At 38.4% G+C, this 12,772-nt stretch overlaps 1 protein-coding gene across 9 annotated transcripts in view; it reads left to right on the top strand.

The window, feature by feature from the left end:
• Positions 1-6,869: 6,869 nt before the first annotated feature.
• Positions 6,870-12,772, top strand: part of FUBP3 (far upstream element binding protein 3) — a 63,038-nt gene continuing 57,135 nt past the window's right edge. For 2 of the 9 annotated variants that reach the window (XM_074210915.1, XM_074210912.1), the window contains exon 1: positions 6,870-7,005. In XM_074210915.1, coding sequence (XP_074067016.1) covers positions 6,913-7,005 — 93 coding nt within the window. In that variant the 5' untranslated portion in view covers positions 6,870-6,912. Of the gene's footprint in view, positions 7,006-8,129; positions 8,378-8,470; positions 8,984-12,772 lie in introns of all 9 variants that reach the window. The other 7 variants (XM_074210916.1, XM_074210914.1, XM_074210918.1 and 4 more) reach the window with 5 other exon arrangements.

Genomic DNA, 12,772 nt, shown 5'->3' with positions numbered 1-12,772 from the left:
GGGAGCATTTAAATGACTGATGCAAAAACAAAAAGGCATCAATAAACTTTAAAATGAAATGTGTATAAAAGGTCTATGATACATAATTTATTAGGATAAGATCATAGAATTTTTAGCCCAAAGAATTTTAGAAATAATCCAATTCAACCCCTCACTTTACCTGGTAGGAAAGTGAGGCCCTGAAAGGTTATATTAACTTGCCCAAGGCTACACATGTAGTCAGCAGCAGACCCAAGGTTCAAACATTTTTTTATTTTTTTTATTTTTTTAATTAAAGATTTCATTTTGAGTTTTACAATTTTTCCCCCCAATCTTACTTCCCTCCCCCCCACAGAAAGCAATTTGTCAGTCTTTACATTGTTTCCATGTTGTACATTGATCCAAATTGAGTGTGATAAGAGAGAAATCATATCCCAAGGTCCAAACTTAACATACAATACATAAAAAATACTTAAAATATTTTAATTGATAGGATGAACTAGGTCCTCTGACTTCAAATCTACTCACTAATTCTTAACTACTTACAAGGTAATCCAGTAAAATCCAGAAAAAGCACTGGATGTGGCATAAAAAGACCCACATTCCTACAATCCTTCCACAATCACTTACAATCTATATAACCATGAAGATAGCATTTCTTTATGCTGTGCTCATTTCTCACTTGTAAAATAAATGGGTCAAGATGACCCTTGAAACCTCTTCCAGCTCTACATCTATTTTTAAAAAAGAAAGAAGGTATTGGAAAAGTTTGGGGAATACTAAAAGGAAGAAAAGTTAGGAAAGACCTCTTGAAAAAAGTGGCACAAAAATAGATTCTCTCTTGCAGGAGAGAATTTCAGGAATATGGGTGGGGACATCCTAAACAAAGGCACAGTAAGGAAAGTTCATGTATGGGGAAGATCAAGAATTGACTATATTATAGAAGGTATGAGGTGGAGAGACTCCATACTATTCTAAAAAAATAAGCTAGAGCTAGATTGTGAAGGGTTTTAAAAGTCAAACAGAAAGTTTGAACTTTAACCTAATAAGTAATGGGTAGTCACAAAGTATTTTGAGTAAAAGAATATGTTCAAACCTGTGTTTTAAAAATATCAATTTGGTAGCTGCTATCCATGCAGCTATTATCCATATAGATTTTTGAAGGGAAAACTGGGAGACCAATTAAAAGGCTACTGCAATGGTCCAGGTGAAAGGTGAAGAGAGCTTGAATAGAGTGGTTACAGTATGAATCAAAATAACAGGGATAGATGTGATAATTGATTGATAATTGATAATAGATGTGGTAATTGATTGGGATATGGGGGTGGTGTAGCTGAATGTACACTGAGCATGGAATTGGAAGACTTGGGTTCAAATCCCACTTCTAAAGTTTATTACCTTTGGTCAATATTTATTTGACTTTGGACAACTTCCCTAGGCTTCAGATTTCTTTTCTAAATACTTGCTTTTGAGATCCTTTCCAGTTGTAGATATATAATGCTATGATTTCTACCTTGTAAACCTGGGTGATTAGGAAGAATGCTGGCAAAAGAAATAGAGAAATTAGGAGAAAGGATGGGTTTAGGGCAGGGAAGAGGGAAAGATAATGATTTCTGAGTTCAATGTGTTGAATTTCAGGTGTCCTTGAGAATTCTGGGAGGAAAAATATGAGGAGATGTGGGATTAGCACTCAGGAAAGAAAGAGAGATGAGAACTAGATTTGTTGGTCACTTGAATAGAGATAATAGTTGAATCTATAAAAGCTGATTAGATCACCAAGAACTTAGAAAGAAAAGGAGAGTGACCAGGACAGACCCCAGAATAAGGATGGAGGGAGCATGATAATAACTAGCTAAGAAGACTGAGAAGGATCAATAGGACAGATTGAATCCACAACAGACTAATATCAAGAAAACCCAAAGAAAATATCCTGGAGGAAGAGGTGAACAACAGTGTCAAACCCCAAAGAGAGGTTAAGAAGGATGAGAACAGGGCAGCTATGTGGCTCAGTGGATAGAGCACTAGCTAGCAAATCCAGTCTCAGACCTTAATAATTACCTAGTAATGTGACCTTGGGCAAGTCACTTAACCACATTGCCTACAAAAAAGGAGGAGGAGGAGGAGGAGGAGGAGGAGGAGGAGGCAGAGAACTACAAAAAAAAAGCACTAAATATAGCAACAAAGAAAAAAAATCTTGGAATGACCATATTGGTCAATTAGTGCAAGTCAGATTGTGAGAGATTAGAGGCAAAAAATTCTTACAAATTTTTTCCAGGAATTTGACTATGAAAAGGAGGAGAAAAATAAAAGGGTGATAAATTAGGGGATTTGGAGTGAAATGAAAATTTTTAAGAGTGGGGGAAGAGGACATCTGCATGTATTTGTAGTCAGTATGGAACAATTCAAAAGATGAGAGGAAGAAAATTAGAAAAAGGGAGTTATTAGATAAGTGTTTTATAAATCTTAAAGTACCATTTGAATGAAAATTCAAAACTTCCTACAATTTTCAAATGAATTATATGAAATATATATATATATATATATGTATAAATAAAATGAAGTACTGAAGTATATGAAGGTCAGTAATTTGGGTCACTGTAGGAATTTAAAATTTCTACATTCAAGCCCTTATTCACGGGCAGTCAAGAAACAGAAAAGGTAACAGTAATATGTTAAGTATTTCAATCTTAGCTCTAGTATTAACTAGCTTTTGGAACCTGAGATAGGTTATTTTTCCTTTTGATGATGTTTATCCTTCATTCTCAAAGAAGACCATGACATGAATTGGATTTGAATGAGGGGAGACTGTGCCAAGTCACCAACCTCACTTTCTCATCCAGAGCCATCTGGGTCCAGCAGCCAGATATGAATCAGGACAACTAGAGATGGCCCTGGATGCAAGACAATCAGGGTTAAGTGACATACTGTCAAATGTATACAGTTGGATTTGAACTCAGGTCCTCCTGACTTCAGGTCAGTGTTCTATTCACTGCACCACCTAGAGAATTGAACTAGATCAAGAGTTCTTAATCTAGTGTCTACAGACTCTTTGGGTCTGTATATATTTCATGGGGGATTATGAACTTGGATTGGGTGGAAAAGCATATCTCTATTTTTACTAATTGCTAACTGAAATTTAGCATTTTCTTCAATTAGAATTTTTTTTTAAATTCTGAGGATTCTATTGACCAAGCTGCCAAAGTAGTTCATGATATAAAAAAGATTAAGAATCCTTGTATTAGAAGACTGTAGTGCCACCAAATTATAGAATTTAAGGACTAAAGAGAATCTTTAGGATCATTCTAGTCCAATTCTTACTGAAAACAGGAATTCTATATATAATATGAATATCAATAGTAGCCCATTTATCTTCCTTCCTTCTACCCTTTTCTTTGCAAAGCCATGCACAAGTGATCTCATTCCATCCTATTTTCTCCATTAGACTGACCTGTCATCTGCACTATCACCACTTTTAATTACTGGTCTTCAATTTCTATTGGCTACTTTCCTATTGCTTACAAACATGTCCATAATTTCTCCCTATCTTTTTTTATTTTTATTTTTTTCATTTTTAAGGTTTTTGCAAGGCAAATGGAGTTAAGTGGCTTGCCCAAGGCCACACAGCTAGGTAATTATTAAGTGTCTGAGGCCAGATTTGAACTCAGGTACTCCTGACTCCAGGGCTGGTGCTCTGCACCACCTAGACACCCCTCTCCCTAACTTTAAAAAAAACTCACTTGATTTCATTTATACCTGTTCCCTATTGTTCTGTATGACTCTCCCCACTTTGTGGCTAAACTTGAGAAAACCATCTTTACAATAGGAGCCTCTACTTTCTTCCCTCTCACTCTCTTCTTAACTATACATTCTGGTTTCTTGACATCATCATTCAACCAAAACAGCTCTCTCCAAAGTTAATAATGATCTCTTAATTGCCAAATATGAATCTACTGGAGAAGAAAATGGCAAACCATTCCAGAATCTTTGTCAAAACAAACAAAAAACCAAATGGGATCATCAAAGGTCAGACATAACTGAAATAACTGAACAAGAATGAATTTCATTATCTAATGACTTTTTCTCAGTCTTCTTCCTTCTTGAACTCTCTGTAACCTTTGATACTGTCACTCATCTTTTTCTCTGTAGGTTTTTGGGACATTATTTTATCCTGGTTTTCTCTTTGTTGGAACTTCATCTAGATCATACCCAGTGGAGTATATCATTGGATTCTGTCCTGGACTCTCATCTTCTCACTGTATATAATTTGGTGATTTCATCAGCTCCCATGTATTCAATTACCTCCATGCTAATGTTTCCCTCTTTTTTTCTCCTTTTCAAGAGGAGATGTGGGATTCGAACTCAGGAAAGAGAGATGAGAACCAGATTAGATCTGTTGGTCACCTGAATAGAGATAATAGTTGAATCTATAAAAGCTGATTAGATCAGCAAGAACTTAGAGAGAAAAGGAGAGTGACCAGGACAGAGCCCAGAATATGGATGGAGGGAGCATCTATTTATTCAGTCCTAACCTCACTGCTGACTACTATCTCAAATTTGCAATGGCCAATTGAACCTCTTTGTCCTATAAATTCAGCATATCCAAAACTGAACTCATTGTCTGTCTCTCCAAGCCCTGTCTTCTTCCTAATTTGCCTATTAGTATTAAGGATACCATCATCCTCCCAGTATTTCAATTAAGGTTTCATCTTTGACTCCTCACTCACTCCCCATATCCAATCAATTGTTAAGACCTGTTGATCTTGCTTTCCTAATATTTTTCCATCTCTCTTTTGACACTATCATCCTGGTGCAGACCCTCAGCCAATTGGTTGATCCACCTGCCACAAATATCTCCTCACTCCATTCTGTCTTCCAATCAGCTATCAAAGTGATATTCTGACCATGTACTCCCTCAGTAAACTTCAGTTTACTCCTTATCACCTATAAAATTGAATATAAAATTTTGTTTGGCTTTCAAAACCCTAGTAATCTGTCCCATCTTTCTAGTCTTATTCCTTATATCCCTCCACATGCTCTGAAATCTGGCCTTGTTCCTCCAACAAGACAAGCCATTCTCCCAACTCGAGTATTTTTATTGGCTATCCCTCCATGTCCAGAATGCTCACCCTCCATCTCTGCCTCTTGGTTTCCCTAGTTTCTTTCAAGTCTCAGTTAAAATCCTATCTTCCACAGAAGACTTTTCCAGGCCCTCTAAATCCTAGTGCCTTCCCTCTATCAATTGTTTACAATTTATCCTATCTGTTTGTATACTTAATAAAGATTTATTGACCGAGATTTGAAAACATCCTATACCTGGGAAATTCCCAGTCACCTGAATTTTGGCCCATTCGGTAAAGAAATTCTTTCTTATGATGAACTAAAATGTCCCTGTGTCTTTGTTCTGTCTTCTAGAGTCATATCGATGCTCCTATTTTAGCTCTAAGTCCCTTCCTCCTATCTGCTGAATCTATTTTGAACAACCCAAATTCAGTAACTACTCTTAAGGTTCACATCTTAAACCATTGTCCAACAACATTTTGATTCAACATAGAAACAATGATCTTACTACAGTGTTTAGTGTTCATTAAGAGTTCATTGCTTGTGAAGAATGTGTAAAAGGAAACCAGCCCTCTTCTTGTCTTTGGTGTAATGTTTCTTTGAGATGTCATACTCCAGTGCCTGTGACATTCCTATGCTGTGTCACCAGGCAACAGCAAGGAGTGATAAACAGCAAGCCCATCTCAGTGCAATCCAATCATGGTGAAAGAATTCAGGCTTTAGAAGCTCTACATGCCATAGTGACTCAGTGGGACCCACAAGAGAATCACAGAACATATAATGTTAATAGGCCATTAGAGACCATTTGTCCAAGCCTCTCCTTTTAAAAATAAGAAAACAGTCTCTGTAGAAGGGCCTTTGTTGAAGTTTATACAGTTAGTGGCTAAGTTAGGACTAGACCCCATATCTCTCCAAGGTCTTCTGAAAAAAAGGCCTGAATGCTCTTTTTGAAAGTCTAGTATTCTTTATACAGGCATGGGCTGGACTCAACAGTTGTCAAGTACCTTCCAACTTGAAATTCTGATTCTGTTAATAATCCAATGCTCTTTTCACCACCCCGGGCTGATTCCAGAGGTTAAAGGGAATGGACTGCGAACTGGTGGTCCATGGAGAGAATCTTGTCTCAGTGCATTTTTCTGAGTTTCTCTCGCACTGTCATTTAATTGCCACAAAAGCTGCCAGCATAAGGGAAAGAGCATTTGTTTAGGAATCAGAAAAAATGGATCTTTAGTCGCGTTTCTGATGATCCAGGTAGTTTGGGGCAAGTCACAACTAATTTTGTTTCTGTTTCCTTACTTCTGAACTTAGGGAGCTGGACTAGGTAGCCTCCTCTCCGATTTACACCCGCTAAATGAGAGTATTTCAACTCCACAGAGGCCAAGCCATTGGGGGCCATGTGGTGCCTGCCGTGACTATTTCACGACATCAATGTCCGTCATGTCGCGATATGGCTCAAGGATGGAACTCTTTCCTAGCTCACATCAATCCACAACCTCCCCACCACCACGCCACTATGTCGCGACACGACCGCGGCGGAAGCCTGAGTCACGACATGTCGCGGGGGTCGCTCCCTCCCGCCAGGGGCATTTCCTGGATCAGTCCTCCAATACTGAAGAGCCACCCGCCCCTCACCTGCCTCAGCAGCAGCGGCCCTCCCCGCCCCCAGCCTCCTTCGGGGCCGACCGACGTCACGTGCCCCCGGCCCCGCCCACCGCCCGGGCCGCGGTCCGGCCCAGGGCCCCCTTGCTTCCTTTCCGGCGGAAGTGAAGCGATTTTCCCTTTCCGGCTACGGGTCCCCAAGCGGAGCGAGAGGCTGGATTGGGGAGCCGAGTGGCGGCGGCGGAGGCGGAGGCAGCGGTGGCGGCGGCGGCTGTAATGGCGGAGCTGGTGCAGGGACAGAGCGCGGCTCCGGTGGGGATGAAGTCCGATGGCTTCGTGGACGCTCTGACCCGGGTCCGGCAGGTACGGGTAGGCGCGGGCTGATGGGGAGCGGAGGAGGCCAAGGCGGGGCCGGGGGCGGGGGACCGGGGATAGGCCGCGGGGGGCGGGCGGGAGCCGGCGCCCTGACAGGCCCTGGCTGCTCAGCGTCCCGCAGAAACTGCAGAATTCAGCGCCGAGGCCTTTGGTGCCAGGAGGCCTGAGCCCTGGCCTGCTTTGTGGGACTCGGGGGGCTGCTTGATGCAGCCGAAAAGCCCCTTGGGGTTGCCTCTTGCCCTGCAGGACTCAGGTTCCCTGCCAGGGCCGGTAGTTTGGGGTGTAGATTCGGGAACCAGAAGATTTTAGGGATGAAAGAAAGATGGGGCTGGGGGGTAGAATATAGGGAGAAATCAATAATGTCTGCAAGGAAAAATAGTTATACAATTTTTAGACTATTGGACTATTTTAGAATAGGATTTGGAGCTTGGAAAGAGACATAGTGATTATCTAGTCCAATGCTTTCATTTTGCAACTTCCTTTTCAGGTTTCTTCCATCTCTAAATCCTATGATTTCATAACCTTGAATCTGGAATGATTCTTTCCGCTTGAGAGAAGAAAAGGGGAAGGGGTTGTATTCTAGATGGGAGGGCAAAAGGATGTAGATAGCACCCCCCTTTTCCAGGAGATAGAAATTTCCTATACCATTTCACCCCTCTTAGAGGGAAAGTTTGACAAGATCAGAAATATCAGTGATACTGACTTTGCTGCCAGATGGTTTTTCTACTGACAACATCGTGCATCTTGTCAGTTAAGAAAACTCATTTTTTGAGATGAGGAGGCACATCATTTAAGTTTTAGGTGCCTCAGTTACCTCATCAAAAAGGGGGAATTGCATGATTAACTCTTAGAACCTTCCTGCTCAAAATCCAGTAGATTGAATGAACTAGTAGCCTAAGATACTGCTTGACTTCTTTTAGGATTCTTAGAGCAGAATTTGTTGTGTAAGTGTATATAAAATTGATGTACAAGTTAGCACTAATAATGGAATTTCTTTTTCTGAGTGTCTTTCCTGTATATTCTTCACACATTCATCACTTCTTCATATTTAATTGTAGGTGCACTAACTGTTACTTTAAAAGTTGGGCTAAAACTGATTATTGCTTGGTTCCCAACAGAAAGCAACAGGACTCATTGTGTTAGAAGAATGTCTCCACTCTGGCGCTTGAAGATGTGGTCTTTACATCTCTTTCCAGTATTCCAGGGGAGGGAAATCTTCCTGTTTCCCAGATACTGACTTTTCATTTTAATATTGATGTTCCTGTAGACATTATGTCGGATCCCAGAACTTTCCAACCCTGTGGTTCCAACTAAAAATTTATCTGGTGCACTGTTGCTTACTGCCTAGTCTCCAACCAGTAAAGTAGTGAGTATTCATTTTGCCTAGTCTACAGAGCAAATCAGTGGCTGTCATGGATGAACATGCCATCCAACTCCCTTTTCCTTCTGCCTCTTTCAGCTTTGCCATCAAGTTGCAGTGCTTTCATCTGCAGTACAGGGTCCTGAACCATGTTTCTCACTGGCTACTAATATATAATGGCTTTCACTCTGTGCTGATGTTTTGACAGCCACCTTGTTGGCCTTCTGAGTTCGGGAAGATTATAGCCATTGCCCTAAAGTGCTCAGAACCTCAGGTGCAGAAGGCCTGTAGTTGAACTTAAAATGCATTTTGAACCATTGAGAAGACTTTCTGCCTCTCTTGAGCCAGTGGTTGAGCTTTATTCTTGGACAACCTGCTCAAGAGGGAGACCCTCTTAAATGCTGACCAGTTATGGACTGTTGAAGCAATGTTGTTTACTACTAGCAATGAAAACTTCATTGGAAATGTTCCCAGCTCTGAAATGCACCATTGACTGGAGTAGTAATAAGCCCAATGGAGAAAATTGCTGTGAATGTATTACTTCTGTATGTTAGCAGCTGAAAGTCGATACTATCTCCAAGGACTTGCTGACCTTTAAAAAATAAAACACAGGTTTGTGGGTCATTTTAAGTTTATTTTATAGATTTGCAATGGGCAGGAATTGAATGTTAGAAATCAACAATAATATGTGGCTTATAGAGATTTTGCCTTAAAGAATTTTCTGTCTTTATGTGCATCTGGTCTGTAGTATACCTGACTGAAGCACAGAGTCTAATGCAGTTCTAAAGATGTGATTTCCCACCTGCCAATCTCATTTAAAGCCCAGGAAAAAACAGGTTTCCTTAAAAAGTGCCATTTTTTTTTTTCTTAATCACGTGTCCATTAATAGAAAATTTTTTAAAATTTTAAGTGTAGGGGCGGCTAGGTGGCGCAGTGGATAGAGCACCAGCCCTGGAGTCAGGAGTACCTGAGTTCAAATCTGCCCTTGAACACTTAATAATTACCTAGCTGTGTGGCCTTGGGCAAGTCACTTAACCCCACTGCCTTGCCAAAAAAAAACCCTTAAAAAAAGAATTCAAGTGTATTGGGGCAACTAGGTGGCACAGTGGATAGAGCACTGGGCCCTGAAGTCAGGAGGACCTGAGTTCAAATCTGTCCTCAGACACTTAATAAGGATCTAGCTGTGACCTTGGTCAAGTCACTTAACCCCATTGCTTTGCAAAATCAAAAAACAAAAAAAAATGTTTTTGATTGTGTCACAGTAAGTTTTATCTGCTGGAATATTAAAGGGAGGGGGAGAGAGCAAGGTTCATGTCCTGGAATTTTAAGTTGTGATCTTTAGAAAGTTTAGATACATTAAAACCATTAAGTCACTTATGTGACATTTTTAAGTTTATTAGAAATCATTTCACTCTGTCTAATAAAATGAATGAATAGGTATCCGTTGGCTCATTCTGAGACTGTTTCTTGAGGCATATTTTGATAACACCGTGATTTTTTAAAAACAATATTGAACCCAGAAATTGTCTATCCATATTTACTTAAATCTCCCAGCTTAAATGAGTCACATTTGAGGCAAGTTCATTATTGTTTATAGAGACAGTTACTGAAGTAGAAAATTTTTAACTGATTTGGTCATTTTTGTCATGATCTTTATTTTGGCAGTGATATTTCTATGATTTCAATGCAATTATACAAGTATTAAAAATAATACATTTCACTCAGATATTGCTGGTTAACTAAGTTAATTAGAATACTTAATGAAGTCATCATGGGAGTGGGTTCATCCCAGAATGCAACCCATTAGTTCCTTTGAACCTCTGTGATCACAAATTGGACTTCTAACCCTGTAAACTGCTACCATACCAAAATATCTGTTGTTAGTCATAAGACAAAGACAAACATTTATGTATCATATAAGACTTTGTATAGATTGCCACAAATTTGTTGGGTTTTTTTTTTTTAGTAAATAAAAATTTCAGAGCATGGCAGTATTGATAGGTCAATGCTGTCCTCTTCACATATAAACAGCACTGATAACTAATTTAAAAAATTTAAATTTAAAAAACATTAATGAAATGAGAATCATGTTATGATCAGGCTATAGAATCAGAATTTTAAGGAACCTTAGAAGTGATCTGGTCTAAACTTTTACCTAAATGACAAATCTTGTTTGTGCATGCCTCTTAAGTCAGCTTTTAGAATACAAATGAGAGATTGACTGGAATCAGTCAGTCTCTGATTGGATTATCCAGTGAGCAACAGGCAGAAAGCCTTTTTTTTTAAAGACAATAACTTTTTTCATGAGTTGTAGTATAGATAAATTTTAGAGTGAAGTTATCATAGATTAGAACTTTAGAGTTAATGGGAACTTTAGAGAGCATCTAGTTTAACCCCGGTCCTTTTTCCTCTGAGGAAATAAAAGTGATTATGTCTGGGGTCATTCATCTAAGTAATATCCAAGCTTTAACTAATATACAATTGACTCCTCTTCTGGTGCTTTTTCCATTAGACTATACTGCTCTTCCTAATTGACATAACTTTGGGGATCCTTAGGTTAATTGGACTAGGATTGGTGTCTAGCTCAGATAAAAACATCCTTGCTGCTGGTGCATATTAACTTAGAAAATCACAAATTAACATTGTGTTGTATTTGTATTTATTTTGTGCAATTTTTTCTAATTACATTTCAATATAATTTGGGGCAGGCCTTACCCTTAAGGCCTCTATTTTGATCCCTCTAGACTTATATTTCCTTTGAATTTTCCTAAAATGTTCATTTATATTTTGAGTCTGTTATATAACCCATGATTAGAGTGTCTATTATAACTATGCAGATATATTTGAGGTTATGGTACTTTAGCTAACTTGTTTTTACAAACTAAATTTTATTTAAAAGAGCATCATGGATACCTTTTTCTTTTCATTGGTTCTTAGGTTTGGCATCACTATAATGTCAAACAGTGATGAAATCCCAGTACCCTTAAGTCTTGTTAATTTTGGGAATCTCCCCATAAGAGCTATAGGTTAAGTATGGACAAATTAGAATGATTCAGCTCAGCACTTCATTATGGAATTAGCTCCTGCATTTGTTGTTTTTCACGCAATAGATTATAAAGGAAAATAGGTGCTCTAATAAAATCTCTGAGATTTGCCTAAGCTTTTATTATGGTACACAGTGAATGTGCACAAGTATGTTTTAAATACTTGGGTCATTGCACATTAGCAAAGGCACCAAACTCAGTTTCTTGGGGAAGAATAAATGTTAACTGTGTCCATTCCAACAACAATCAAGAGCTTCCCATAAAAAAAAGCACATTCCTCCTACTTTCTATGGACAACTCATGTTGATTTACTATATTTTTAATTCTTTCTGAAGCTTTAGTTTATTGTATCTTTTAGACTCAAAGCTAATTTTTCCTATTTTTCAAAAAGCAAATATCAGCTGGGTTTTTTTAGGGTTTGGTGTAGTGGTAGGGGAACTGAAATATAAATAAATAAGGAAATCTGAGCTCTAATGCTAACTTTGCCACTAATTAGCTGCAAATCACTTTCTAAGCCTCAGTTTCCCTACCTTCTAAACTAAGGAGTTCTTCTAGATCTTCTCTTGATGATACTCAGACAATCTGTATGATACTTGCTAGTCTGAATTTGAAATCATCTAATTATCTCATTTTGATTCTTTCCTCTTAATATAATATAAGTTGGGCTTCTCCCCCAAACCCCCCCCCAGTCCTTCCTTATAACATTTTTATCCTTTTTCTTTGCTCTTCTATCATCCCATTTAGAAACGTTTTGTATTTTGAAGTTCCATTATGAATTTATTTAGGGGAAGAAAAGACCTTTTTTTTTTTTTTAAAACATGAGCAGATACTTTGTTTTGATGCCAAATAGTAAGAAATCATTTGGAAGACTAAATGAATGCCTTTTCTTTAGGACCTTTAATAAAAATAGATTAAATGTTGTTTTAGTGTCTACTCAGATTGAGAAATATAACAGTTTAAAAGCCATCTCAAGGGATGATCACATTAACATATTTGAGGGAAATAGAACCATAAAGCACATGATTAAAAATTTAGAAAACAAAAATCTATTAAAGTCCTTTAGGACTAGGTCAAACTCTTGGCAGTATTCTAGATTTAAAACTAAAGTTTTCTCTGTAGTTAGGCATGTTTAACTTTCAGGTGGTTGTCTTTATAGCATTTAGTCAATTTGTCTATCTTACAGACTCAATAAAGTATCTTGTATGTGTCAGGCAGTCTACTTGGCATTAGGGATTAAAAAAAAACAAAAATGAATCAATTCCTGCTGTCAGGAAGTTAGTATTGGGCAAGATAGTTTGTATATAAGTATATACATAAAGAAGGAAAACATACAGAATAAACACAAACATCGCAAGAT

The sequence above is a fragment of the Macrotis lagotis genome, chromosome 1, assembly GCF_037893015.1.
Source record: "Macrotis lagotis isolate mMagLag1 chromosome 1, bilby.v1.9.chrom.fasta, whole genome shotgun sequence".
Lineage (NCBI taxonomy): Eukaryota > Metazoa > Chordata > Mammalia > Peramelemorphia > Peramelidae > Macrotis > Macrotis lagotis.
Note: the sequence above shows the minus strand (reverse complement) of the source record. Positions and strands in the feature narration are given on the sequence as shown.